Source organism: Hippocampus bargibanti, linkage group LG17, assembly GCF_051943395.1.
Source record: "Hippocampus bargibanti isolate YZ-2025 linkage group LG17, ASM5194339v1, whole genome shotgun sequence".
In the NCBI taxonomy this organism is placed as follows: Eukaryota; Metazoa; Chordata; class Actinopteri; order Syngnathiformes; family Syngnathidae; genus Hippocampus; species Hippocampus bargibanti.
Genome location: NC_142750.1, coordinates 10,867,042 through 10,894,210, shown reverse-complemented (window position 1 = coordinate 10,894,210; position 27,169 = coordinate 10,867,042). Strand labels below are relative to the sequence as shown.

The following is a 27,169-nucleotide window of genomic DNA, read 5'->3' as shown; positions in this document are numbered from 1 at the left end:
TACAAAGGACAAAGGATGGTACCGTGTATACTGTTTTTAGTGTTGTAGATATCCCCCACCGTCCCTCGATACACGCACACACGCGTGCAATGGCAAATACAGTACTGTAGTATACGGTATATAAAGTTCATGAAATACGAACGAGTTTATGATGAGAACATGATGTTTTAAGAAAATCAATAATGGAGGCAAAGTTGCTATACCTGTGTGAAACACTAAGTCAGGTCAGATCCCAAATAGATTTTGGAGGAATAAGCAAACAATGACCCACAGATGCAACTCTGACGTTATTTCGTTCACACCCAACCTCACATGACACGTTTGAACGTCAATTTTTGCGTGTGTTCGTCATGTTCCACTGGGTTCAAGCGAAAACTTTCCTCAATACAGGTCGTCTCATTAAAAAGGCTGTAAAATTCCCAAAGTGTGAATTACATCCCACATTGGACAAGCAATGATTTGACTCGGGCACACGCACAGGCGCGCGTTCACGCTCGTGCACTCACAGGGTCAGACGATCACGAACGGACGAGGGAGTCCTACTATTGGCTGTGTATCCCGTCAATCAAAATAAAACGCTCAAAGACCCACCCTAGAATAATTTGGGAACTTCAGTGTTCAAGTTTAAGTCTCCGGAGAGACCGAGGCACCGTCGTCCTGCGTCTGGGCTACGTTGAGATTAGTCTGGACATTGGCGACATTATGAAAGCCAGAATAGTATAAAAAGGTAAACTTAACGTAACGAAGATCGCGTGTGATCGTGTGTTTGATGATATGGATTCCTTGTTGCGGATAGTGATTATTGTCGCCATCGTTTGTGGTCAGAGTAAGCATTTCGTTGTATTTTTGGCCACTAGCTCACTTTAGCTGCAACTTTCAGCCTTCTCGTGTGTTGGTCAATGAATTCTAAAATATGGGTCATATGGTGGACTCATTGGTAAATTAATAATCGCAACTAGAGTTGAGCCTCTTGGATGTCGCCATTGTTCATTGCAACTTTTCGCTATTTACCAAAACACTTTCTGTTAGATTACACACTCGTTCCCCCCCCCCCCCCCAAAAAAAAAAAAAAAAAAAGTTTACTTCCGACATAGCACCGAAGCCACTTTCATTTGAATCAACATCGTCGGTTTGCGTTTTGACTTTAGAGCAAAGGTAAAAAAAAATATGAAATTGTGCTACCGAGCTTTGTTTCTTTGCCATCGTACCCACAGAGAAGAGCACTTTACGTTTACTTTTAATCAGTAGTAACTTTTTTCTCTACGTTGAAATGAAGCCGATGTTATGACAGCATCTGCTATAGTTAGAACACCATTACCGTCCCTATTCCTTTGCATGACTTACTGTGTCGTTTTGCCATCAGGGCAAAAGTGTATAATGTGAGACTGCAGCCTAGTCTGTCCCATTTGCATAAAGAGTGAGATATCGGTTTAAACCTTTAATTCATAGCAATGGTTTGTTTTGTATTTGACAGAAAACTATGTGAAAAGAACCTGTGACATATTTAGGAAATCATTCTCTTTTTTTAAGGATGGATTTTGCAGTCAAGGCAAATGCAAAAAAAGTGAACTATGTATCAGCGTTTGGCTTGATGACATCAAGAGGAATCGATAGAAGCTATAAATATGTATTGTGTGCATGGCGTAATTGGATGACAAGTAGAAGAAATATGGACGATGTTGTAACAAGTGTCAACATGTCCTATGGTTGATGATAATTATGCGGCTTTGCTGTGCAAGTGCCATCCATAACTTTGCTCTTTGTCAGAGCATGTGTGGCATTTAACAGTGAAACATAAAACCGCCACATCAGAAAGTACAATGCCAATTTTTAATACGACGCACATCTTGCAGGGTTTCCTGATGTCAAGTTGATCTTACAGATGATTTATGACATGCTTGCAAACTGTGGCCAGTCAGTTATTGAGGCCTGCATGAACAGAATTACTTTTATCTTCAAAGTAAAGAAGAGATGGAGTTCATTGTTGGAATTACTCCCATGCAGTTAAACCAGAAATTTGAGAAAATTCTGCAGCTGATTGTTTTCTTCCCTGTTATACACATGAATGAATGACTTCAAGGTTCCTACTAGCGGGGCACAAAAAAAGGAATAAAGGAGTCATAATAAAAGACTAGTTAGTCTGTGGAATGTGAGAAGCGTGAGAGAGTGCTGGACTATTGTTGGGCCTGAGCATGCCTCCATAAACAAAATGAACGTCAATCGTCAGCATTGTGTAAACAACACACACACAATTGTTTGGTGCTATTGTTTATTCATTTGGTTTATAATCAGTGAATTTTTGAGGGGAAGGTGGGAGTTGAAAATACGTCTTCGTTTGCAGTTCCGCATAAAACACCCCGACCGAGGCTTTGAGAGCGACTTCCTCTTTTGACATGGTTGAGGAAACGCGCTCAACCACAGTGAATCCCAATAACGAATGACAATACAACTCAATTGATTTATGTAGCGCTTTAACAACAGTTGAAGCTGTAACGAAGCGCTTAACATGGACAACTGTCATACACAAGAAAATAAAGCAGTCGCAAAGATAGTAGAAAGCACCGGGGAATAAAACTAAGATAAAATCTGAATCCAATCCAATCCAAATGCCAAAGAATACAAGTGAGTTTTGAGGCAGGGTTTAAAGATGGGCAGCGAGGGGACCTGCCAAATGTACAGTGGAAGGTCATTCCAGAGAGTGGGACGAGCAATGGAAAATGTTCGATCCCCTTTGAGCCTCTGTTTAGTTTTTGGTACATCTACCATTGTCTGGTCTGCAGGGGTGGATAAACTTAGAGAGGTAAGGAGGAACGAGGCAATTTAAAGATTTGAAAACAAATAAGATCTTGAAAAGAACTCTAAAATGTATGGGGAGCCAGTGAAGGAATTCTAGAGAAGGCGTTATGTGCTCCCTCTTACGAGTACCAGTCAAGAGGTGAGCAAAGCATTCTGCAATAACACAAAAGGAGAGAAACCCCAATCCTGAGCAGTTTGTTGGTACATTTCCGTCACCCCCTATCAATAGTACCATGTTTCTATTTGTTAACTGGAATCTAACCTGTTATCAGCACAGTTTTTTAAATCAAAGATAAAGATTTGGAGTGAATATCAGTTTGCCACTTTGATTATGTTGATAGTGATGCCGGGCTAGCATGTACAAATGTATAGTGCAAACTGTGTGTTGCAGTAACACGGTGACAATGTGTAGATTGGCTAAAACCAGATGAAGCTTTAAAAAAAACAGCTGATCAACTCAAGCTATGTAGTGAATCATTTCCCCTTGTGGAGGCAGCACACCATAATACAATGTGGGAATGTCACGCATAACAAAATTGATTGAAAGGCATAATTGTTTTGATTTTGTGATGTATGCGATGCAGTCACAGTATGCTACGCTAGCTGTGCGCGCTAACTTACTGTGTGTGCGTGTGTCTGTGGCAGTGAGTGAGGGAGCGAGCGGCGAGGATGTCGGCGGAGGTGGACGTCCTGGTGCAGGAGGCCAAGGAGAGCATCGAGGCGGCGCAGAATTTTCGCACCGAGCTGAAGCAGAGACTCGGGGGACTCAACCAGGCGCGACAACAGGTGAGCTCTTTCTCTGCATCTGCAGCAAGCATTACATCATCATCATGAATACGTCACCAAGGATACAAGGAAAACCAGCAAGTTAAATTCTTCAAAGTCTGCAAAGACAAATTTGATCCCAACTCCTGCCTTCCTGTATGGAGTTTACACATTCTCTAAAGGCCAGGGCGGGTTTTCTCTGGGTACTCCTACATTCCAAAAACATCCATGGAAGGCTGACTGAACACTCTAAATTGTCCCTATGTGCCAATGTGTATGGTTATTATTTTCTGTGTGCCCTGTGATTGGCTGGCAAGCGGTTCAGGGTGTCCCCCCATAACTCCGAATCCAGGTCTGAAATCTTAACTTGGAATCCAAACTTTCTGTCTCTAAATTTGTATATACATATGAAATTTAAATTTTGTCTCCCTGAGGGTGCTATCTCTTCCTTCCTGTTAGTGTGAGGAGTGATCCGAGCAGCAGCAAACAGTAAACAATGTGTCCACTTCCTGTCGCCGTCCCTCAGGCCCACAAGCATGCTCGCAGTCAACAAACACTTTTTCTGTTTTTTTTTTGTAACTTGCATCTTCAGATCCTCACCTCTATGTACCTTCTGGCCATCTCACCACAATGGGGTACAGAGCTTTCAGCCGCTCTCCACCCAACTCCGGAACTTACTTCCACCCAACATCCGTAATATTGACTCCCTTCCTACTTTCAAATCCCACCTCAAAACCCATCTGTTTAAAATTGCATTCATGGTCGAGTTCAATCAGCTATTTTATTACTTATTATTTTATTTATGGTTTTATTGTCACACTATTCAACAAAAGTACGAACAGGACTTATGAGGATGTGGTTAAAAAAAGTATTTTTATGCTTTTTTTCTACAATGGTAAATCGCAATACTTTTGACAAGCTGGTTTCTAAGGGTTTTATGTATTTCTTATGATGTATAATGTTTATAAAAAATATGAATGATAAAAAAAACACGCTAACAGAGGGTTGTGTCAGGAAGGGCATCCGACATAAAAGCTTGGCGAAAACAAACATGCGGATCAAACCTCTAAAGATGGAGGCCACTGATTTGCTGTGGCGACCCCTTGAAGGGAAAAACCGAAAGGAAAGAAGAACATGTTTAATTTAACTGATTTCAAAATAAAATTCCACTTGACTGGAATTTGTCTTCTCGGAACTTTTGTTTCTTCTTGAGACATTTTGGACGGACTTGTTTACTCTGTGGTCGACTTCGCTTTTTATGAGTGTTCACCCGAATGGCGAAACATTTCTTTTGGATGTATTTACTTAAGATATTTAACCATTTTTGTGTTTCCTGAACAAACTTTGTTGTATGAGATACACATCTAAACATTTGCAAAAATCTTACAGAATTTGGCAAAATACGGCCGATTGACAGGTATGCATTTGTCTGATAGTTTTTTTATATTCATCCCATTTTTCCCATCTTGTCTTTAAACTTCCCTACTTGGACCCTCAATACGTGTGTGAATCTTTCCAACTCAAATATCTCTCTCACTAAAAACATCCATGGAAGGCTGACTGAACACTCTAAATGGACAAAATCCGACTTCAACGGACAGTCCGGACGGCGGAAAAAATCATTGGTACCGCCCTACCCACTCTCAAGGACTTGCACACTGCAAGAATCCAAACTAGGGCGCTACCGATCCATGCGCACCAAATCCAGCAGACATTTAAACGGCTTCTTCCCCCAAGCCATTAACTCTTTGAACAGTAGCCCAAATTGAACTGTATAGTGCCTCTGCAATTTTTTGATGATGATACTAGTGCAGCGTGTTCGACCGGAAACAAATTCCTTGTGTGTTCTACATACTTGGCAATAAAGATGATTCTGATTCTGATTCCGAGCCATTGGTTCCTTGTTGGTGGGTCAGTTTTAAACCATGTTCTTGTTATGCTTTTCTTGCTGGCTATTTATTAGCAGCACTTTTATCAAATACTCAGCCTTCGTTTGCACATTTTCTTGATTTATGTTGCCTAGATACATCACTATCTTTGTTTTTTTGTAGCCAATTATCTTCTTCAGTTACTTTTTCTTGTTTTATTGTCATGTTGTTTTATTTCATGGGAGACACGATGACATGTTTGCCCCATGATGGCCGATGGGGGTCGGACTCTTGTTAAGTTGATTCTTCATTGTGGTGCTTGTCTTCTTCTGCCAGGTGCGGGACAGTTCGAGTCAGGCTCGCGATGCGCTCCGCAGGCACTTTACCGAACTGCAGACGGCGGCCACCAGGCTACTGTCGGAACGACTGAGCGCACTCCTCGCCGAAGTGGACGCAATCGAGACGGACAGCATCAGGCCTCTGGATGACTGTCAGAGCTTGGTGGAGTACGGCATGGGCCAAGCCGATGAGCTTCTTCGAGAGGGTAAAAAAAAAAAAAAAATGCTGAAGCGTTCACCGTTGAGTGAGAATGATGGCATTGTCTCTGTAGGGGAAGCGGCTCTGCGATGCGGTCTCGGCGAGAAAGAAGATAAACTGGGTAGCTTCACCAAGAAGGCCATGCACATCCAGTTAGACAGGTACATTGGGTGTACGGTACTGTAGTAATTACTCGACTTAAACCGCCCCCATTCCGCTTTCACACAGAACAAAGGGGTGACAGGATCATGTAAACCAGCGGTGTCAAACATACGGCCCACGGGCCGGAACCGACCCCCAAGGAGGATTGATCAGGCCCGCAGGATAATTTAAAAGTGGAAAAAAATGAAACGACATGGAATTGATATTTTTAATGAGGTGCAATTTAAGGATTGTTCACTAGAGGCCATAGTGGTACTGTTTAGAATTTAGATCAACGTAGAACAGGGGTGTCAAAGTCATTTTTTGCCGCGGGCCACATTGTAGTTATGGTTTCCTCTCGAGGGCCGTGATGAATTTGGGGAACCCATTAGAATGTTTAAATCCCTTCAAATATTACATATAGAGCACACAGCAAATTAATGAATAACTCGTTTTCAAATCTGAAGTCAAGAATAATGACTTTTATTGTGGTTGACATCCAAACATATGAAATTTTAGCTCAGATTTTAGCAATCGTCATGGAATTTAACAAGTTTGATTTGCTTTCGCGGGCCGAAAAAAATGATGTGGCGGGCCGGATTTGGCCCGCGGGCCATAAGTTTGACACGTGTGACGTAGAAGAAAACAGCGGTGTTTTTTTTTTCAACCGCAGTCTTTTATTTCAACTTCAGTTTCAACACCCTCATTAGCTAAAATGTCATTATCCAAACAGGGAAAAGTGATTAGGAGTGTCGAATTTTCAATGAAAAATGGACCATATCATATTTTTTTTACAGAGATGTGTGGGAAACATTTGTGCTTGGTGTGTAAGTTTCGGTGTTGAAGGAATGATATTTGGTTATTTATATCATGTATAGTCTAATTTTAATGGTCCGGCCCACTTGACGTCTCCCGAGGCCATACGTGGCCCACGATGTGTAATGAGTTTGACACCCCTGCTGTAAACTAACAATGGCGCGGTGGCATCACAGCCTTCCTGAGGTTCCGGCTCTGGTGGACGTTCCGTGCGTGTCGGCCCAGTTTGACGACTCCCTCTTGGTTCTGTTGCGTGAGCGCGCTTGCCGCCACGGCTCGGTGGCCTCGCACCCGCCCGTCCTCATTGAAGAACTGCAGGAGAGACCCGGGAGCATTCTCGTGCGATGGTGTAAGGTGAGTTTGCGATGGTGGTGGGGGGGGGTCCCGTATCACTGGTTGGTTGCGGCCATTTGGGAGTTTGAATCACTTTTTGACATGATGATGATGATGATGATGATGATTAAAAACAAGCAAGTAGCGTTGTAATATTATTTGAAACGTTTGTTTGTTTTGGGCACTTGAGGTGGACGAGGACTTTGCCGCCGCCGATTATCGGCTGCAGTACCGGCGCTCGGGCAATGCGGGGAGCCAGTACGAGGATGCGTATGTGGGGCATGAGACGGACTTCCTGGCGCTGGGTCTGGACCCCAACATCCACTACATGTTTAGGGTGTGCGCCAGGGGTGAGGGTCGCACTGAGTGGAGCCCCTGGAGCGTCGCCCAGACGGGATACACCACTATGGAGCCGCATGGTACGGATGCTGGACAGGCACCCCTCTTGTTTGGTTGGCTTTTGTTTTTTTTTTGTGCCCCCAAAATGGAAATCCAATCTATTTTATATAATTTGTGTCAGCTTCAGTAAATATAATGCTACCTTTCACACTGTTGTTGACAAAGTGATATCCAGCATCAAAAACATTACCAGGGTGTTAAAAAGTAGCCATTGATGTGAAATTAAATCCTTTTTAACTCATTTGCTGCCATTCCCGAATTTATTCGGGAATCGAAAAGTGTGCAATGGAGCGCCTTTCCCGAATTTTTTCAGGTTTATGCTTTTCCTGCAGAGGGGTGCCAATAAAGCGCTGGTCAAACCTCTGGCAAGATTTTTTTCTCTTACACGAGGGGGCAGCATTTGCCTTTAGTCCATATTAGCACTTTTTTTCCAGCTTCTGCTGTTGTTAACGCGCTATATCAATCAATATATGTATTGTATTTTGTACGGCCGCCCCCATTTCAAGCTCATCTAACTCCAGACATATATAACTAAGGAATTATTATTTTTTTTTTCTGATGAAAGAAGAGTCTTAAGGTTTCTTTTGAGTGTTTATGTAGTCAACCATGTATAGTGTATGGTGGCCAGTGGTGGGTCGGCAGTGCCGGCAAGGCCTTCTCTGCTGGCCTAAAAATGTCTGATTCACAGACTAATGTGAGGTTTCTTGCACTGCATTGAATGTTTATGTAGTCCTAAAACGTAATATTCTGTGGGTCCTGCAACGTGAGTGAAAATGACAAAATTCCTGGCACTGGCGTGGACACATTTTTGCACATTATCTGAAATAAATAAATATATATATATATATATATATATATAATTATGTGTGCAGAGTGGCGTCCAGGTACGGAGGGTTACATCGTGAGTAGCAGACGTAACATTGCCTTGAGGAACGATTCTGCTCCGTCCGGCTGCCCTGTGCTCTATTCCAATGCGCCCACTTACTTCTGTGGCCTCACGCTTACCTTCAAGTACGCACGCATGCGCGCACACACACACACACACACACACACACACACACACACACACACACACACACATGCACTCACACACAAATATATTTCAGAGTTTTTTTGTTTTTTTTTGCCACTTGAAGGATTTCGGCCACCGGTCAGCCTGACCGCCGGGACAGTTTGGGCGTGTGCGTGGATGGGGAAAAAAGTTGCCGCTCGCTTCAGAGAGATCAAGCCGTCTGCATCTCCACCAATGGTAGGTACCAAATTCGGCACTTTGAATTCCTAACAACAGTTGGTCCGCCGATATGTTACTTGCATTATTTAAATGTTGAATGAGCCGAACGTGCTGGTTTGAATCCTTGAAAATAATGTAGAAGGAAAAAACAATATACAGTGAAACTTCTGTTTACGAACCCCTTGGCTTATGAACTTTTCGGTTCACGAACGTTACATTTATGAAATTTTTACCTTGGCATACAAACTTTTTTCGTACACGTCGCTGCCTCAATGAATGATGTGGCATTTTTAAAGTGAGAATGTTGAATATTTTGTCAATGGTCACTTATTGACAATGGTCCTTAATGTAATTTTTTCCTCATGTTGAAAATTGTCCTCAGAGTGAAACGAGTAATGAATGTTTTGAATTTGAAATGGGCGGAATAAGATTTCATGTTTTGAATTTTAGTTGGCGCTTTGACTCCAAAATAAAGGTTATTTGTTGACAGGCGCTGTGTACGTCAACGGTAAGGAGATGACCAATCAGCTTCCATCGATCACTCTGGGTTCGGCTGTGACGTTTGACATGGAGGTAGTGGGCGTGGTCACAATCAACAACGATCACGTCAGTGATAACGTCAGCAACAAGGTGAGCAGCTTGAAGTTGCGCGTCACCATTGGCTCAGGAAGCCGCGAGGTGGTTTTCGATTGGCTGCTGGACACGACGGTCGATGGTCTTTTCTTTGGGTGCGCCTTCGCGCATGCTGGCTGGAAGGTGCTCGTCTTTTAACAGACAATACAGGACACAAACGATGCATTGATGCCTCCAACGTCCGGGAACTTTTACTTTGTGTTACTTCCTGGAATAAGAAGCATTTCCAAACATGAAAGGTTCCTGGATCTTTCTGAAATACTGCCACGCCGAGTAGGTTGTTTTTTTTTTACTCAAAACTTTTCTTTGACCTAAATAGTTCCTCCAGTCTAAACACACAATAGATGTTTTTTTTTCCTGTTGAAGTTCCAGCTTTTAGTTCTTAGGGTTTCTGAATCGGGTATGGTGAAGCTCCTGAACCAATTTTATAACCTCATCCACCACCTGAAGCCATTTTATAAGATTCATATACTTGAGTTGATTATTGTGTTTACAATCACTCAAAATGGGGTCCCCATACCTTTTTTATAGATGACAATTACACCCCATTCCTGGAAATTGTATGAATTCAGAAAGACTGAAAACCTGACAATTTTCTTTTTTTTCCAAAACTCTATAAAACTGTGAAACGTTCGAGTTTTTCTTTGTTGCGCACCTGTCTGCGTGATAATCTAGTGTGGCATAATAGTGTGTAAAGTGTCAATAAATGAGGGGCCCATGTATGCTTTTTTTGGGTACTACAAACTACAGGGTGGCTAAAAATGTGATGGCAAATTCTGGAAAAACATCATGCAAATATAGAAGCAATCCTTCGGACTTTTTCCCCCAGTCAATCCTGTTTTCTGGTGTGGTTGAATGGCCTTGTGGGGAATTGTAGACGAGGCTTGCTTCAGGTACAAAGTTTGACTTGTCTGATGTGTCTTAAAAAATAAGTTTATTGTTGTATTTGACTGTGTAGTTCTATGGAAGTTATGTTACCAAAAGAAGTTCATATTTGCTAATGTTTTACACAAGCTTTCGTTCACCTGGAGAAGGGGCCCTTTGCTGGCTGAGCCACAAAATCTTAATATTCTTTTGTTTCAAAAGAAATGCGACAGATCTGTGTCCTTAAATAATAAACCATTCACAAAGATTTGTGATACAATCATTACTTTTATACAAAATATAGACTGTATATGTCCACCAGACTTTTGTAATTTTGCATTCGGCATCACAAGTGCTCTTTCTTGGGCTAGTCCGTTCAATAATTAGGCCGACTTGAAGGCCTCTGTAATTTGCATAGCACTACGACCAACTCATGCAGAGGTGCCCAACCCTGATTATTCACTCAAGCCTGAATAGCTCAAATAGATAGAAAGCAAGCTAGCTAATAGGTAGCTAGCTAATAGATGACAAATAGATAGCCGGATAAATAAAAAGAAGTGTGCCGCTGCTCACCCACAGAAAAAAACTTATCCCGTGACTGTAAAGTGACCTTGAGAGTTTTGAAAGGCGCCTATAAATGAAATGTATTACTATTCCCAAATCAAATTTTCAAGCCTGTTTTGACAAGTAAATGAAGTACAGTACAGCACAGTGTTTTATTTTAATAACGCGGATGGGGTATTGCCCCCTGCTGGGTTCTGGAAGAATGCAACGTTAAAGGCACTTCTGCGCTCTGCTGGCCTCACTTCTTCATTTTGGACTATGATTTTCTGCTGATCACTCAACGTGTAGATTCAATGTTAACATTTGGCAAAAGGCAACAAAGAGGGGACAAAGCAGATTCTGAATCAGGACTCAAAGCGAGAAAAATAAGTAGCACCATTGAAGGAACATTATGACAAACTTGGCAGAAGAGGCCAGATGATCTCGGATGTCATTTTCAGGTGATTTGACTCAAATGGAAGCCACAGTTTTTTTTTTTGGTGGATCCAAGTGTTGCTGGTCTTGGACCAAGTCCTCAAGTTTTGGGAAAACAACCTGAAAATGTTTATCTACTTTTTGTGTATTCGATATCAACACCCTAAAAATCAAAAGATGGCTGAATAATACGAACAAAAGTCCACTTTGGATTGCTGTAAAGGTACCTAGTTGCGCCACAGTGGGTGAATGATCTGTTTGACACTGATATGCACCGTTAAGAATATCAAGTCTCTGGTTTAGAGACAAAACAAGCCTGTAGAACTTTAAACTGTATTTCTTTTTGTGATACTTTGATTCAGAGAAAAATCCAGTGTTTAGTTCTGCAAGGTTGCCCCGATGTCAGGAACAAGGCTGATATTTTGGAAGTAGATGAGTAACAAGAACATAAACGACATCCTTGTGTTTGTCGACTGTTCCAACCAAGAAGTCTACTTTTTGTTTCTTTGAAGGGTTTGTGGTCACTTGATCAGCATTGGTCAATCTGGACAGAAGATAAAGTCGTCAACTATTAACAAGAATAGGAAAGCACAAAGTGCTTCTTTCTTCAAAATCAAGGTTAAGAGTTCTGAGTTCAAAAATGTCCTTGTTTTAGATTCTGGAAAGTAATCTGGTCACCAAAAGTGGAGTTTCCAAACCCGCAGTTCAATTTGGGGTTTTTTTCATGACAAGGACAGGAAAAATGAAGGTCAGGTCTAACCTCCATCCAGACTCAAGCTGTGAGTGCTAAATGTTGTCTTAACTCTTCAAACAAAAAGTCTTGTGTGGGTTTTCTGGTCACTACACAATCCATTGATATTTACATCCAACATTGTGACAAAAAAATCCTGCATGTCTCCGTGATTCCAAATTCTGTTGTCATCAAGACCCCAATGTCTCAAAAGTCTGTTTTGGGGTTTCTTCTCACATGGACAAAGGTCAACAAGCTCTAACAAACAAGAAAAAACGCCATTCTGTTGTCTTCTTGATCCAGAATTGGTCTTTTGAGGCCAAAATTAGGCATAAGGTTTGCCACAACTGGTTGCTCGGCCAACAGTGGTCAGTTTGGAACATGGCCAAGAAATTGGTGTTTGGACTATATGGAATAATTTAGTCTGAAAGACCACAAAGTCCAAAAAGTTGGTGGAAGGTTATGAATACAAAAATTCAGCTTCAGGTTTCTAGAAACCTGTCCTCAAGATCTGTGATGACAACCAAGGAAACACAAAGCCCTTGGTGTCTCCAGAATTGTTTTTGGAGTCTAAAATGTTAGGTTGAAGATTCCAAACAGACTTGTTTGGCTTTTCTGGTTGCACTTCCAACTAAAGTTCATAAGGAACAGAGTCCTCAAGATTTGGGAAACAAGGCTGCTCTGGTGTTTCCGTACTCCAGAATTGCTAAGTCTTGATGACTAAAATCAACACGATGGCTCCAAAGACAATTTTTTATTGGAGTTCCTCGGTTGGTTCGTTTAAAACTTTGCTCTGACTCTCTTGCCATCTGCTTGGGTCTTCATTCTCGGGCAGCTCCTGGTCCGTGTCCATCTGAAACTCCATCGCCGTCTCCCATTCATCTTTCTCCTCCGCCTTATCTTCGTCCTCCGGTTGTTCGTGGCTGTGCGCCGCGGCCTCAAGTCGGGCCATGGCCAGGTCAATGGTTCGGGTGTTGACCAGGTTGAAGTCGTGCATGCTGACCAGGTGCAGCAGGAAGTTGCGGCGCAGGTTTTGCCGAACGAGGTGAGCGCAGTGGAGCTCGGTGAAAAGCAGGCACGCCTCGTTCATTTGGTGATCGGCGATGAAGCTGCGGGGAAAGATCGGCGTCAGCATGCTTGGAAGAGAAGGCGGCGAGAAGAGAAGCTTCATGCTAACTTGGGGACAAACCCATGTTTCATGACGTGAAGGTTCCACAGCTTCATGATCTCCTTCTCGCCTTCATTTACATCCGTGAAGTCTTCGATTTGCTGCGGGTGCGCCCCAGAAAGGAAATATGAATGGAAACAATCATGGCAAAAATTGGTATGAGAAATTCAAATTAGGAAAGTAAAATATGAATCGTTGATTTTCCAGATGTCGGTCGGGTCAATTAAATTTGTTCCAATTCACCTCGCTCGTGCCAAGTACTGAATCATGGAAATGTATAGGCATTTTTTTTAATGAAGAACAACACAGTACTTACAAATTTTTACGTTTTATCTGAAAATGTGCTACTAGGCATGCATGGAAGGAGGTGAGACGAATTTTTGTTCCTCCAAGAAAATACATCTTTGTTAGCAGTTTTTCCTCTGTTAAAAAAAAATCCACACAAATTGACAAAATAAAATACCTTACAATGTTTATCTTGAACTTGTTGGGAAATCTCTTTTTTAATGACAACATTTTGTTGGGTACAAAAAAAATGGGGCTAAACAATTTTAGCTGAAAATTTGCATTAATAAATTCATAGATTAAAAAAATAGCCAAATGCCCTATTTTTTTTTAAGTTGCCCTAAAGTTTTAGCGAGGCAGGCTTTGGATGTATCCACATTCGCCCCCTAAAGTACAATAACGTTGTACAGCTAAAGAAAGAAGCGTCAGCGCAAAGCACCAATGCGTTATGTGGAACTGTCGCGGCTTAGAATTGAAGCGGATTTATGTGGGACAGGAGATGTGAGACAATCTCTTTTCGTCAATGGATGCTACAGCTTTGTGTTTGCTTTCAACATTTAGCTTGTAGCAGACATGCACATTTCACCATGAGGTCTCTGATCCACTGGTGAAAAGAGGACACTTTGATCCTCTCCTCTTTTATCTCGAACTGCTTCATACAACAAAGAAGGTGCTGAAAAGTTCTTAAGATATTTTGTGTCATGTCACATTGTTTGTTATTTAGTTTTTTTGTTGTTGTTTTGACTTCAAGATGGCGCCGCGAGAGCGGCTGCCTTTACAGCAGCTCCTGTATTTAGTTTGTTGTACTTCTTCCTTTTCTTTCCTCTTACTTTCATCACTTTGCTGCTGTGAAATGTAAATGACTCCACTGCGAGACTTCTTCTTTTCCTTTCGGCTTTTCCCTTCAGGGGTGGCCACAGCGAATCAATGTCCTCCATCTATCCCGGTTTTGTGCATCCTCTTCTCTCACACCAGCTACCTTCATGTCCTCTTTGACCACATCCATAAACCTCCTCTTCGGTCTTCCTCTCGGTCTCCTGCCTGGCAGTTCAAGGCTCAGCCTCCTTCTCCCGATATAGTTACTCTCTCTCTTCTGGACATGTCCAAACCATCTCAGTCGGGCCTCTCTGACTTTCTCTCCAACGCCTCTAGTATGAGTTGTCCCTCTAATGTACTCATTCCTGATCCTATCCAACCTGGTCACTCCCAAAGAAAACCTCAACATCTTCAGGTCTGCTTCCTGTCTTTTCTTCAGTGGCACTGTCTCCAGTCCAAACATCATGGCTGGTCTCACCACCATTTTATACACTTCCTTTCATCCCAGCTGAAACCCTTCTATCACACATCACACCCGACATTTTTCTCCAGCCGCTCCAGCCTGCCTGGACACGCTTCTTCACCTCTTTTCCACACTCTCCATTGCTCTGGACAGTTGAACCCAAGTACTTACTGCGAGACTAATAAAAGGCCAATCCAATCCAATCCTGCCTGAGATGCAACCTCAGCCTTCTTTCATTCAAACAACATCCAGCACACTTTCCGATAATTATCAGCTGTGAGACAAACCTTGACGGTCTTCTCTTTGAGCCAGTCGGGGTCCCGCTCATCCTCGCTGTCCACGTCCATCTCCTCCGGTGGTCTGGGAACGCAACTGTCGCTTCTGAAGTAGAGTCGATTGTGTCCGCTCACGTATGACCTGAGACGCTGGCGCTCGCCGTTCTCGCACTCCAGGAACTCGGACAGACTCGGTTTGCCGCGTTTGGGCCTGGATGGATGACACGCGTATGCAGTAATTCCCGTCACGCATGTGTGTGTGTGTGTGTTTTTAAATACACAAGAAACATACAGTGATACATTGGCTTACGAACTTAATTGGTTCCCAGACAGAGTGTGTAAGGCGAAAAGTGTGTATCCCAAAAAATAATTTCCCATAGGAAACCATTAAAATGAGAATAATCTGTTCCCAGGTCCCCATAAAACAAAATTTTCTACTTTCTAATTTTCTAAGCCTTAAAGGACAACCAACGTCACTTTTTTGTTTCCTAACTGACATCAGAAAAATGTTTTATAGCATCTAAAATACCCAAAACATGCAGTATGATATTTTTAGTCAAATGCAAAACACCAATAAAAATGACTTAAATTGTCCAAAATCTGCAAAAAAATTGAGCTGCGAATTGGGCATTTTCAGAAAGTCCCGCCCCTAGTTCGTGACGTCACGCCAAGACGGCTCGCATTGCTGGAGAATCAAAACAATGGCTTCAGATTCGGAGAATATGCTTTCTTGTTACACATCCAGTTATGAATATGATTCAAATAGTTCTGAAGAAGAAAGCATACATGTTTGCAATCGATTAAAGAATTTATTCCGTGTCATTTTGAGGCATCAGGGGTGGGAAATGTCGCAACCAAGGGATGCAGAAAATGGTGACAAAGCTTACGTTCGTAAACCGAAAAGTTCGTAAGCCAAGGAGTTCGTAAACCGAGGCATCACTGTATTTGTTTTGTACCTGCAGACCAGGATGTGAGTGACGGCCGCTCTCTTGACGGGTCCGTTGCGGCTAAATGCGAATCCCGGCTGGCCGTGGACGTCCCGAGGGTTACCCGCGTATGAGCCGTCGTAGCTCTCGTTGATGGAAACCTCGATTTTGGCTCCCTTGGCGTGAGGCTGTGCGACAGTGACATTAATGGCCGGTTCGCCGTCCCCTTTCCGGGACGTGCTTTGATTGACCAGATCGGCGACATCCACTCACCACATAGTTGAAGATGAAGCGCGAGTGAGACAGTTTGAGGTGTTTGAGCAAACTGTAGAGCTTCCTGCAGTTCAGGGTGCACCAAGGACAGTGAAGGTCATCTCTGGCCTCGGTTTGCTGACGACTGTTGTTGTTGTACTGGAACTACACGCAAAGCGCACGTGGTCGGAAGTAGTTTACATGTTGTGGACCCGGTGGCGGATGTTATTTTAGTTGCAGGGATGCATCTGGGAAATTAATCTGAAAGGAGGCCAATTTAAAAAATGGATGGATCCTGATTTAACTAGATTGCCGAAGTATACTAAACTGATTGAAATAAACCAAAATACATTCATTGGAGCATGATGTTTCTAAATTGCAAATGAAAAAAAAAACATTATTTAAAGGACAACCGACGTCTCCGGACAAGTTGTGTCCATAATTTGTAAATGGCTTCAAATGACTTCTACTGAGCGTATTTGACACAGATTCCATCGCATATAGCTATATTTTACGTTTTAAGACTCGGGCTGAATATTCAGAAAGTCTTGTTTTTGAGTTGGTGACGAGTCCGTACGTGACGTCACTAAAGGACCGCCCTTGACCGTAAAAAAGACGCATTGTAGCGGTCCTTCCATCACGTCAATGTATTTTGCTGTACTTGGTCTGGGGACCTTGAGTTGCACCCAAAAGCCGCCAGAAGGCCAGAAGAGGGCGTCCAAGCGCCATATAAGGAATTTATCAGCCTGTGGAAACGGAGGTGGCCACAGGAGGTCGCCATTTTGTGCCTCTTTTTTTGGATGAGAGATTTCCCCCCAATGTTGCCTCAAAATGGCACAAATAAATTCTTTAATCGATTGCAAACATGTATGCTTTCCTCTCAGAACTATTCGAATCATATTCATAACTGGATGTGTAACAAGAAAGCACATTCTATTATGGCTCGATATCTGTAAAGCAAGATGGCAGATGACGAAAGTTAAAACCTCTGAAGGAAAACAAACAGTTTTTAATTGCTGTTAACTAAATTTGTTTCTTTAGATATTTGAACAAAAGTATGTCATATGTGACGGAGTTCATGTAGCAACATGCCCTAATCGTAAGAGACTTGTGCCGGTGCTGGTCCAGTGGAGTTACAAAGTCGTGCCAGTGGCTGTCAAAATGCGTAAATGGTGCGGCCCAGATGCATTCCTGTAGTTGTCCTTTTACCTGGTTGAAGATAATTACAACTCGTCCATCACACGAGATGTATCTATGGTTTACCTGGTAGAAAATACGTAGTTTGGGTCGAGGTTCTGCTGGGATGTGTTCTCTGGCTCTGGTGTGGATTTTGTCTGAATTGATGGTTTCTTTCGCATCTGCGTGCAAAAGCTTCAGGTCAGTCAGACCTGAGCCTTGTTCACCCCTCTTCACCTGTGTTTGAGTCTTAAGGGTCTCACCGGGGTTGGCATGTGCCGCGTTCCTCAACGCGTGTACCGCTTTGCTTTCTCGGTTGGCATCAGAGTTTCGTGTTGCCAAAGGTTTGGCCACGGGAGCCGTGGAACCGTTGCAAGCTTCGCTGGTCCAACGTAGAGTAAAGCGAAGAGTCGGGCCGTCACAGAACGCCTTCAGTGGGGGCATGTGCTATGTAAACACACCAAAATTTTTAAAACGATTCACATCAACGCGCGCACACACACAGATCCAGCTTTTTACCTTTGTGTCCAAAATCGTCTCCCAAGTTGCTCTCATGTTGTTTAAAGGACATTGCTGCTGTGTTAATTCTTGCATAGAAACTTCGTAGTCCCCATCCAGCAGTTGCAGCCGTCTGAAAACACAGACAATACACGACATTGGATTTCCAAAGTCATGTACGAGATACACGTGAACGTGTTGTGCATCACCTGTTTTTGTCAAAGACGGTCATCTGTGCCACCAGGGTGCTTTCAACGTCCTCCCTGAGACGGGAGCTCCGCCTCTTCTTGCTGATCTCGTCTTCAGGTAATTCTGGATTGGGGAAATAATTCGGAATAACTTTCTTCTCACTCTACTCTTGTGGACAATGGGGAGGCATTACAATCATAAACAAATTATTACATACAAAAAAAAATTGAGAATACATTTTTGTTTAACTTATTCACTGCTGGACATGTGCAAAAATGTGCCCACTCCAGTGCCAGGGTTTTTGTCATTGTCACTTAAATTCCAGGGCCCACAGAATATTGGGTTTTAGGACTACATACACATTAACACATTCTCTTCTTTCATAAGTTATATGGGTCTGGAGGTATCTGAGCTTGAAATGAGGGCAGCTGTAAAAAAGGCAAATGCTGCGTCCTTGTGGGCAGGAAAAAATATTGCCAGAGGTCTGACAAGTGCTTTATCGGCACTCCGCAAGAAAAAACAAAACCCAAACAAATTCGTGAATGGTGCTCCACGTCATATTTTCAATTACCGAATAAATTCTGTAATACAATACAATACATCCAAATTTATATAGCGCTTTCACAACAGCTGCAGCATTAACACAGTGCTTCACATAATAGTCAACACAAAGCAAAATAATAAACACAACAGGAGCCTAAAAACATGGACAGTTGTGCAATCTTAACGACTGGCACTGAATGTGTTAAAAAGCAAACATTGAGTGAAAAAAACAGACCATTGGATTTTTGTGAAAAAAAAAGAAATAAAAAAAGCTCAATTTAAACCAGAAAATTGATATTTGTGGGGAAAAAAAATCAAATTAGAAATCACAAAAAAATACAAATCTAACATAAATCGGGAGCTTCAAATCGGATTTTTGTGAAAAGATTTATTTAAATTGTAGTTTCCTTTTTTCATTTTTGAGGGGAGGGGGGAAGAGACCTAAAATGTGAAATTCTATATATTTTTGGAATACTAAGAAGACATTTGCCTGCTGACCTGCATGATGGTGCGCCTCTCCATTTGCAAGCCCGTTGACGGCAAGATCGTCGTCATATGTGGGCTGCCACACTCTAAAAAGCAGCGAGTAGGACTTGACCGTGTAAGAGTTGCTGGTTTCAAACTCGCTGCTAGGGACGAGCAGGGATGGAAAGCCTCCGAAATAACCTGGACCGCCGCAAGAAGCCAAGTCGGGATTTAGAGGAATCTGCTTCTTCCCGGCTGGAACCTGCTTGACCGGACAGCTCACATCCTGGATGGGAAGGACCACATTCATATCAATCAATATTGACTTTCATTTTTTTTACAAGTGTAATGGATGCTATGGAAGTAGAATTAAATACTTTGACTTCATTGGTTGATTGATTGATGACATCATATCGTCTCACCTTCCTCTTCTTGTGACAAACTTTGACCAGGAGGACCTCCAGGGAAACGGAGGTCTGCTCATTCTCACAATCCTGGGACGGTTGCCCTGACGATAACAAAAATAATTAAGTCAACCAAAGAGCTAACGGCAATGAGAGCAAATGCGACGCAAGTTTACCCGATTTGTGGAAGAAGCCGGTGAATGTGAGCTGCAGATTGGACGCCAAGCTGGTGAGAAAACCACAGAGTAGCACATTAACAGGTTGAGAGAATTCGGTGCCAACCACCCAAAGTCAGCCTGCTAGCTGATGCCGAGCACTTTGTGGGAAATGCCATAGACGGGGTAACAAATAGTTTCTACAAATGTTTCTGATTGTGTTTCTGATTGTGTCTGGATTTTACTGCCCCCAGTGGCCAGGTTGTGTACAACAAAAGCTATGATGCACAGACTGTTTCTTAGTACCGTATTTTCACGACCAAAGGGCACACCGTGTGAAAAGGCGCAGTCTCATTTATGTGTGCCATTTCCGTATTTAACATACACATTGGGCGCACCGGATGATACGACGCAAGTTTTATATACCGGTACTTATCCTCTACTGCCATACGTACGTCCGCCTCACAACAACACACAGGCATACAAGTGTCCGTATTTATAAAAACAGATTGGGAGCAAAACTGAGTTTGGTAGTGCTTTATTTATTAATTACAAAGTAAGAACATTTTGTAATCATCACTCAATAGGCGTCGGCATGGTAAAAAAAGCACATTACCGGTAACAGTCAGTAATCAAACCCATCAAAGTCGTCATCCTCTGTCTCAGAATCGAACAGCTGCGCTAAACCAACATGGCAGGTTCGCTTTCCTCACGGTCAGTCACTTTCTGTGCTGTGCGGCTCCTCTGAAATTATGCCGGCTTTTCCGAAAGCTCGAACCACCGTGCCAGCAGACACGTTACCCCGAGCATCCACAATCCATTGGCAAACTGTGGCGTAACATCCAGCCCTTTTCATTTGCCTTAATAATGACGCTTGCTGGAAATGTCTCTTTAGGCAAAGTCTTTCTTTTAAAAATCACCATCGGCGGGAGTTTCACTCCGTTAGCATGGCAGCCAAGCACAACAGAAAACAAAGCCTTTTCGCCAGCTTTTCAGAATAATTCGCCGGACGTTGCTGCGCTGCCGTAGTCCTGGCCCGGATGGAAAAATGGCACAGTTTCATAAAACGCCAGCACCAAGACGGACCTCCTTGGAAAGCCTTCAGTTTAAACTGAGCTTCATAACCATGTCTCTTTGCCATTTTCAGAGTTGTTGAAACAGCAATGTTCTGCATAAAGCACATACCTGTTCTTGTATACACAAACCACGCCCACACATCCCCCCTCATTTTCTCGACCACATCCTCCTCATGGTGGCCTCTAATACGTCCGCACTACAGGGCGCACCGAACATTTTGAAAAAAATCTGAGACGTTTATATGCGCCTTATGGTCGTGAAAATACGGCAAACCAGTGTCCTCCATCTTTAGATGGTTGATCCGCATAGTGATGTTGTATTATATTTATATTAAGTAAATTATGAGAGTGCTTTGTCATATTTTACAACAAATCATTTAACGTATTTTTAAAAAGCTATTTTTCTAAACAAAACATTTTCATGAGCTAATTACAAGGAAATTGACAGAGAAATTAATAGCAAGTAACATATGTATCTAAAGTTGTTTATTTTTACTTTAATTTTGTACTTAAACAGTCAGAGCCCATTTGCATCGGGCCTAGTGATTTAGTAATCAAACACAGCCAGGACACGGAGCCGCAGTTTCAGAATGGATTTCAACAACACAGATACCTGTATGTGTCCATTTTGAAAGATGTTTGTACTTGTATTTTTACGTGACAAGGGTCTCATCTCACCTGTGCATATCCTGATCTCCTTGCATCTTTTCCACTCGGAAGAGCAGATTATCCACCTTGGAGCTTTTCCTGGACAAACAAACGACACATCAGCAAAAACAACAAACATTGTCTGATTTGTTGTGATGGTGACATTTACTTTCGCCTATAAAGCAAAAATAATCATCGTAATAAAAATACCCAAGTACAAACATCTTTCAAAATGGACACATACAGATATCTGTGTTGTTGAAATCTCACAAATATTCGGTTTCATTTTCAAACACTTAGCTGGTAGATTTATACGTGAGGCAAAAGCTGCCTGTGGAGATAAGTGAAAACACCTGTAGACGCCCATTGTGGCTTTGGGACATGTGAACCATTCATATGGCACAACGAGAAAGAAGGCATTTTTGTTAGGTGTCAGGAGTTTGTGCTCTTCGTATATATTCGCATGCAGCAGGAAGTGGAAGTGAACCGCTGCAAGGTGACAAAGAAGAACTTTCAAATTGAACCACTGAGCTCAATTGTCAGAGGTTGAACAGTTGGTCTGTGTGACTAAATGATCGGTCCAAGTGAACAGGAGATAGGCCATAAAAAAAGGTTGATTATCAATTACAGTAAAGTCTCGTTATATCGATATCGGATATATCGATAGTCCCGGTTATATCGATACTATTTCTATGCACGCACGGAGAAAATTACATGCAAACAGGGTCGGATATATCGATAGTCCCGGTTATATCGATATTTTTTCGGACTCCCTTGAATATCGATATAACGAGACTTTACTGTAATTAAAAAGTAAAATAACCACTAAAAAAACATTTTTGGGGGGTGTTGTTACCTCTTGGCGTTTTTCCTTGAGTTCCTGTGCGACATGTAGGTGAGATTCCTGTTTAGGAATATGGGCTATAAATGGAAAGAAAATGGGGGAATATTGTTACAGTGATTACATGTGCACAACACATTAGGAAATTGAACCTAAAATATATTTCAAGAAAACTCACAGCGATCAAGTTCCTGGTACGGAGGAACCTGTAAATTTGAGTCGGTTCTGGAACAACAGACATTCAGTCAATAATCATTAACATTTCCTTGTTCATTATTACAACTGTCAATCAATGTCAACTTGGCTGCAATATTATGCATGATTTTATACTTCTGTTTTCCCCTGGTTTTTAACGATGAAACAGATTAATGTCTTTCAATAGAGCCAACACAGCTTGTTCAAACTCCCAAAAAGGGAGACTCGACTTACCCTCACAATGATTGCATAAGATACGATGGTGGAGATAGGAAAATTGTTAAAGCAAAACGTGCAATCATGCGCTCCTCTGTTTATGCACTTCAACTAACACCTTTAACGAATTAAATAAATTGTGAGGATGAATTTTGGCGGTGGAAACTCACTTTCGAAGGCTTGCAGGAACAACTCGTGGTCGGCTTGGACGAGTTGCATGTTGGGCTTCTTAGCGTCGGATGAGGAGGACGATGGCGAGTACAGTTCGTTCGCCCTCGTCCCGCCGACGCCACCTGAAGTCAACGGGTGGCCTCCAGCAGAGGAGCCGTTCCTGTGTGGAGCCATCCGCCCCAATCAGGCGATCTTTTTGGGCGTTTGCTTGTCAGGAAAGAAAGAAACTTGCCTTTGTTTTCTTTGTCAAAAAAAGAGGAGCATCGTTAAAAGAAGCGAGATGAGAGATTTTGACAATTCAATGCAGCTGTGAGGTCGGGGGGTTAATTCATTATTTTTAAATTCCATGCCCAAAAGAGGCTCCAGTGAGGCGCTTGCAGCGCGTTGGCGTTACAGAGGCCAGCCAAGACGTTCTGAATGCGGGAGACGAATGCAATCTGACGCCGCCGTTGAATAGCTAACTTCCTTAGCTTGACAGGCTAACCAGGACAAAGCGGATCTTCGCCCTCATAATGCAAAACAATCAACAAAAAAGACGATTTCAATAAAAACAGACATGAATTAAATGCGCATTGAGATATAAATCTGCAATTTCAAAACAATTCCTGTAATTTGTTCTTATGTGCGCCTTTCGCCACTCGCATGTTTTTGTAGATTATCCGGTTAATATTTTCAAAACATTAATAATATAACTTTCGACTGGCTATCCTGTGTGCTTTTTAATAGCTATGAACATTTTTCATGTATAAATTGGACCTTATTTATGTAGTTTTTGAAATCGAATTATAGCTACACGAATGTGGTGTTATGTAGAAAATATTCCATTTTATTTTGGCGACTGAAAAGTCTGTTATGTTTTTCCGGTCATAATATCCCTCTTACCGAAGGTTGAATGGGATCCTTCACTTTTCATGCGTATTGAAAGATCCGCCTTTCGAGTGCTCGAGCAAATCACAGCGTCTATTTGTGAAATGAGACTATTTGATTGGTGGGAGCGTTTGCCTTTTCACAGAAATGAAAGTAGACCTCACAGCAGTTTGTTTTTGTGATGTTTCATGTCAGTTTACTACCGCATTGTACGTATAGTCTATTTTTTCCCTTCTGTTCAATTATATATTTGAAAACGTTTTAATGTGATTATAGTACGTGCGAATGAATTATTTAACGGTGAACCACAAAGCTATTTATTTTTTCAGCACTGCTTTTCAAGTTTTAAATTTTATTCCACTTGTACAACTCGCAGTTACTCTATTTCTTTCCCTCCAAGTTGGGCTCAAAACATTTGCAATGTGTTTAATTGGGTTTAATGTGGGATAGTTTAAGGCAGGGGTGTCAAAAGTCATTTTTTTGCCGCGGGCCACATTGTAGTGACGGTTTCATTTCTAGGGCCGTGAGGAATTTTGGCAAACCGTTAGAATGTTTAATCTCCTCCACATATGACATATCGTCACTATCATAGCATAATTAGCTTAGCCAGTTCATACTTCTATTTCAAACATCCCTGTATACTCGCGAACTCTGTCGCCGTCTCCCTTCAGATGTACCTTGGGCAAGGGAGCCCACTCATCCCCGACATCGATCTTGAAGTCCACCTCGCCATTTGGCCGGTAACGAAGGGCGCGCAGGTCGTTTTCGAACTAGTGCGTTGAATTTTCATTGTAAAGGTTTGGATAATCGCTGTACTGATCGGAATCTGGAAAACTACCTTTTATACAGGCAGAAAATTACTCAAAGACATCAAAGTTTACGTCGAACAACTCAGTTTCCATGATGGGAGCATTCAAATTTGGCGCCCAACAACTTTTATTACAGTAAGACAACTTTCGTAGTGACTAAGTCAATCTAACCCGTTCTGAGCACATAGCATAACCGGTTTAGCCCTAGCGCTAAAACAGTTATGCTATGATTCCAAGGCGCTAAAATGATTATGCTAGCAGCATGCGGGGCCGACCTTGGGCTTGGCCGGTAGAATATCTGTCTTAGGCTCTTAATTAATTAGCGAACTCAATGATTTGACAAGAACTCCAGTTATGAATTTTCAATAACAATTACCGATATTAAACAAAAATTGAGCACGAACCGCAGTTCGCTAGCCGAATTAGACCCCCGGGAGGTGTGCAAACATGGCTAAGCTAATTATGCTATGATTGTAACAATATAGAACACACACAAAATTAATGGATAACTAGTTTTCAAATCTGGAGTGCAAGAATAATAACTTATTGCGATTTACATGGGACCATTTGAAATTTTGGTTGGGATTTTCGCAATCATAATGGAAATCGACACACAAGATTTGATTTCGCGGGCCGAATAAAATGTGGCGGGCCAGATTTGGCCCCCAGGCCTTGATTTTGACACCTGTGGTTTAAGGCTTTATAAGTTTATATAAAAAACAACCCAATTAATCACTGCTGAGTTTTTTATTATTTGGACATATTCCCTTTAAACGTGGCCATCCTTGTGAGCAGTATGTCATAATATAATGCATTATTGTAGTCCACAGAAAAATTAAGTTCAATGAAACAAAACAAAAGAAAAACAAACAAGACAAAATGTTGCAGATTGACTAACCTGTTGCTCAAATGAGAGCCAAGCTGCCTCTCAAAACCATAACAAAATTTTCAAAATAATGCAAAGTTCCTTTAAATTATGCCTGAAGGATGACACAAAAAGAGCCAGAAAAACAATCAGTGCATTAGCACACTTCTAGTCTTGGCTATGGAACCTGGGACGGCAAGTAGTCAGTTACAGATGTGAAAATCAACATTTAACATACACAGAAACAACTTCGCTCCATTCCATTGCCCTTTCATGGTAGTGGGCGCGTTCATGTCATCTCCTTCATACTCATCAATGCTTCCTCCATAGGATGTATGTCATAAGCAAGATGAGGCCTGCCGACAGCCCCGCGATGACAAACTGGTGTACGGAGAGCACGTTCTCCAGCGTGTGGATCCTCTCCTCCATGGCACTGGTGTGGAGGTAGTCGTAGATCCCCGCCGTGATGCTCCACAGCGCCCACACGGCGTCCAACACCAGCGGCATCGCGGACAGCCTCGGCGGTTACGCGGCGCCTCTGCAAATGACACGTTCCCAAAAAGGGCCATTTGAAACCAAATGACACTCGAAAAGAAATGGCAACATCGGGACCCCTTGATTTACTGTACAAGTTTGATTTGTTTCGTGACCACGGTGCGAACAAGAAACGATCAACGTACGCTGTTTTGGTGGGATGTGGGGAAAGTGCGGTAATTTCACACAAACTGCGTGAAAGACGCCCTACGATGTTGCATTATAGGCTTGTTAAGGATGATTATATGTCATGTAATGTTCTGCGTTTTTGCTGAGCGAAAAATGGATGACATCTCAGCGTCGCCTTCCAACATATCGAAAGCTAACCGGTTAGCCGACAACAAACAACCACGGCTCAAAACAAACGAACTAGCAACAAATACTCACCGCATCCGTCTACTCGGGTCCTGATTTTGCCGAGAATGTAACGCAGCCTCCCCACCGGCCGACAGAATGTGTGGGAGGTATTCAAGACATCACAGGTGGTGGGGAAAGGGGGATATTTTTCTCCGGGCGGACATCACTTCAGTTCCGAGTTTCGAGCTGCGTCCACTTTACGTCATTCCACTTCCGAAAATGTCATATGACATCAGTCGCCTCCTCCAATGGCGACAAGCTAGCAAGAGAGCAAAATGACGTGTTACTACGATCGAAGCTTTGAGAGCCTTTCACGTAAATGCGATTAAATAGCTTCAAATACAACCCAGTCGAAATGTATACAAGTAATTAACCAATATGTATTCTTCTTTGTCTCTTGGTTGAGTTCTACTGCCCATTTTTTTAAATTCCGACAGGATGAACAGAACACCATAAATATGAACGTTGTGTTCACACTTAAGCCACAAACTCGTCTCTTTGAGCTGACAAATTCACTTCATCCAAATTTCAGACATTTTCGTGATTAAAAATGTTACCACCGACCAATAAGCACTACCAGGCGCGGTGGCCAAGTGGTAAGGCGTCGGTCTCGTAAACCGAAGATCGCGGGTTCGAACCCCGTCCGTGCCTTGGTGGTTGTGGTTAGACCTAATATTTTTTAACGGAAAGTCACATTCTCTTGTCTTGATGAGCTACAGAGACTTTGATCAAATATCAAAGCACTTGAAATGAGAAAATATTACAATTTTCTCCACAAAACCTCCAAACACCGTTGTTACCCTCTTGGATTGATAAGTGCATCGAAACAAAATCTGTGACTCAGCACCTTGATTTTATGCACAGTCGAGCCGTCAGGTTTCATT

General features: G+C 42.3%; 2 protein-coding genes, 1 long non-coding RNA gene and 1 other non-coding gene across 5 annotated transcripts; 2 read left to right on the top strand and 2 right to left on the bottom strand.

The window, feature by feature from the left end:
• The first annotated feature begins 579 nt into the window (after positions 1–579).
• On the top strand, positions 580–10,241 carry crlf3 (cytokine receptor like factor 3). Its single transcript, XM_089018481.1, has 9 exons — positions 580–727; positions 3,442–3,582; positions 5,766–5,973; positions 6,040–6,127; positions 7,100–7,277; positions 7,447–7,675; positions 8,528–8,666; positions 8,792–8,904; positions 9,377–10,241. Exons 2-9 carry the CDS (start codon positions 3,466–3,468, stop codon positions 9,655–9,657), a joined length of 1,353 nt encoding a protein of 450 aa, XP_088874607.1. The 5' UTR covers positions 580–727; positions 3,442–3,465; the 3' UTR covers positions 9,658–10,241.
• Positions 10,242–11,061: 820 nt separating this feature from the next.
• Positions 11,062–23,507, bottom strand: LOC148885702 (polycomb protein suz12-B-like). 2 transcript variants are annotated; one of them, XM_089018480.1, is made up of 16 exons: positions 22,853–23,506; positions 22,450–22,496; positions 22,287–22,351; positions 21,461–21,529; positions 19,728–19,777; positions 19,570–19,655; positions 19,181–19,433; positions 18,160–18,262; positions 17,972–18,083; positions 17,716–17,899; positions 17,540–17,634; positions 16,298–16,441; positions 16,055–16,212; positions 15,111–15,309; positions 13,281–13,360; positions 11,062–13,200 (listed from the first exon to the last, which is right to left on the bottom strand). In XM_089018480.1, the coding sequence occupies exons 1-16, from the start codon at positions 23,025–23,027 to the stop codon at positions 12,846–12,848; spliced, it is 2,175 nt and encodes a 724-aa protein (XP_088874606.1). In that variant the 5' UTR covers positions 23,028–23,506; the 3' UTR covers positions 11,062–12,845. The 2 variants fall into 2 exon arrangements, with proteins under 2 accessions (XP_088874606.1, XP_088874605.1); XM_089018479.1 differs by having other exon boundaries at positions 17,540–17,899; positions 22,853–23,507.
• Positions 23,508–25,261: 1,754 nt separating this feature from the next.
• Positions 25,262–26,624, bottom strand: LOC148885701 (uncharacterized). The gene is made up of 2 exons (XR_016118085.1): positions 26,316–26,624; positions 25,262–25,932 (listed from the first exon to the last, which is right to left on the bottom strand). It is a non-coding gene; the product is annotated as an uncharacterized LOC148885701 (long non-coding RNA).
• A 240-nt stretch (positions 26,625–26,864) lies between these two features.
• On the top strand, positions 26,865–26,936 carry trnat-cgu (transfer RNA threonine (anticodon CGU)). The gene has a single exon. It is a non-coding gene; the product is annotated as a tRNA-Thr (tRNA).
• Positions 26,937–27,169: the final 233 nt, after the last annotated feature.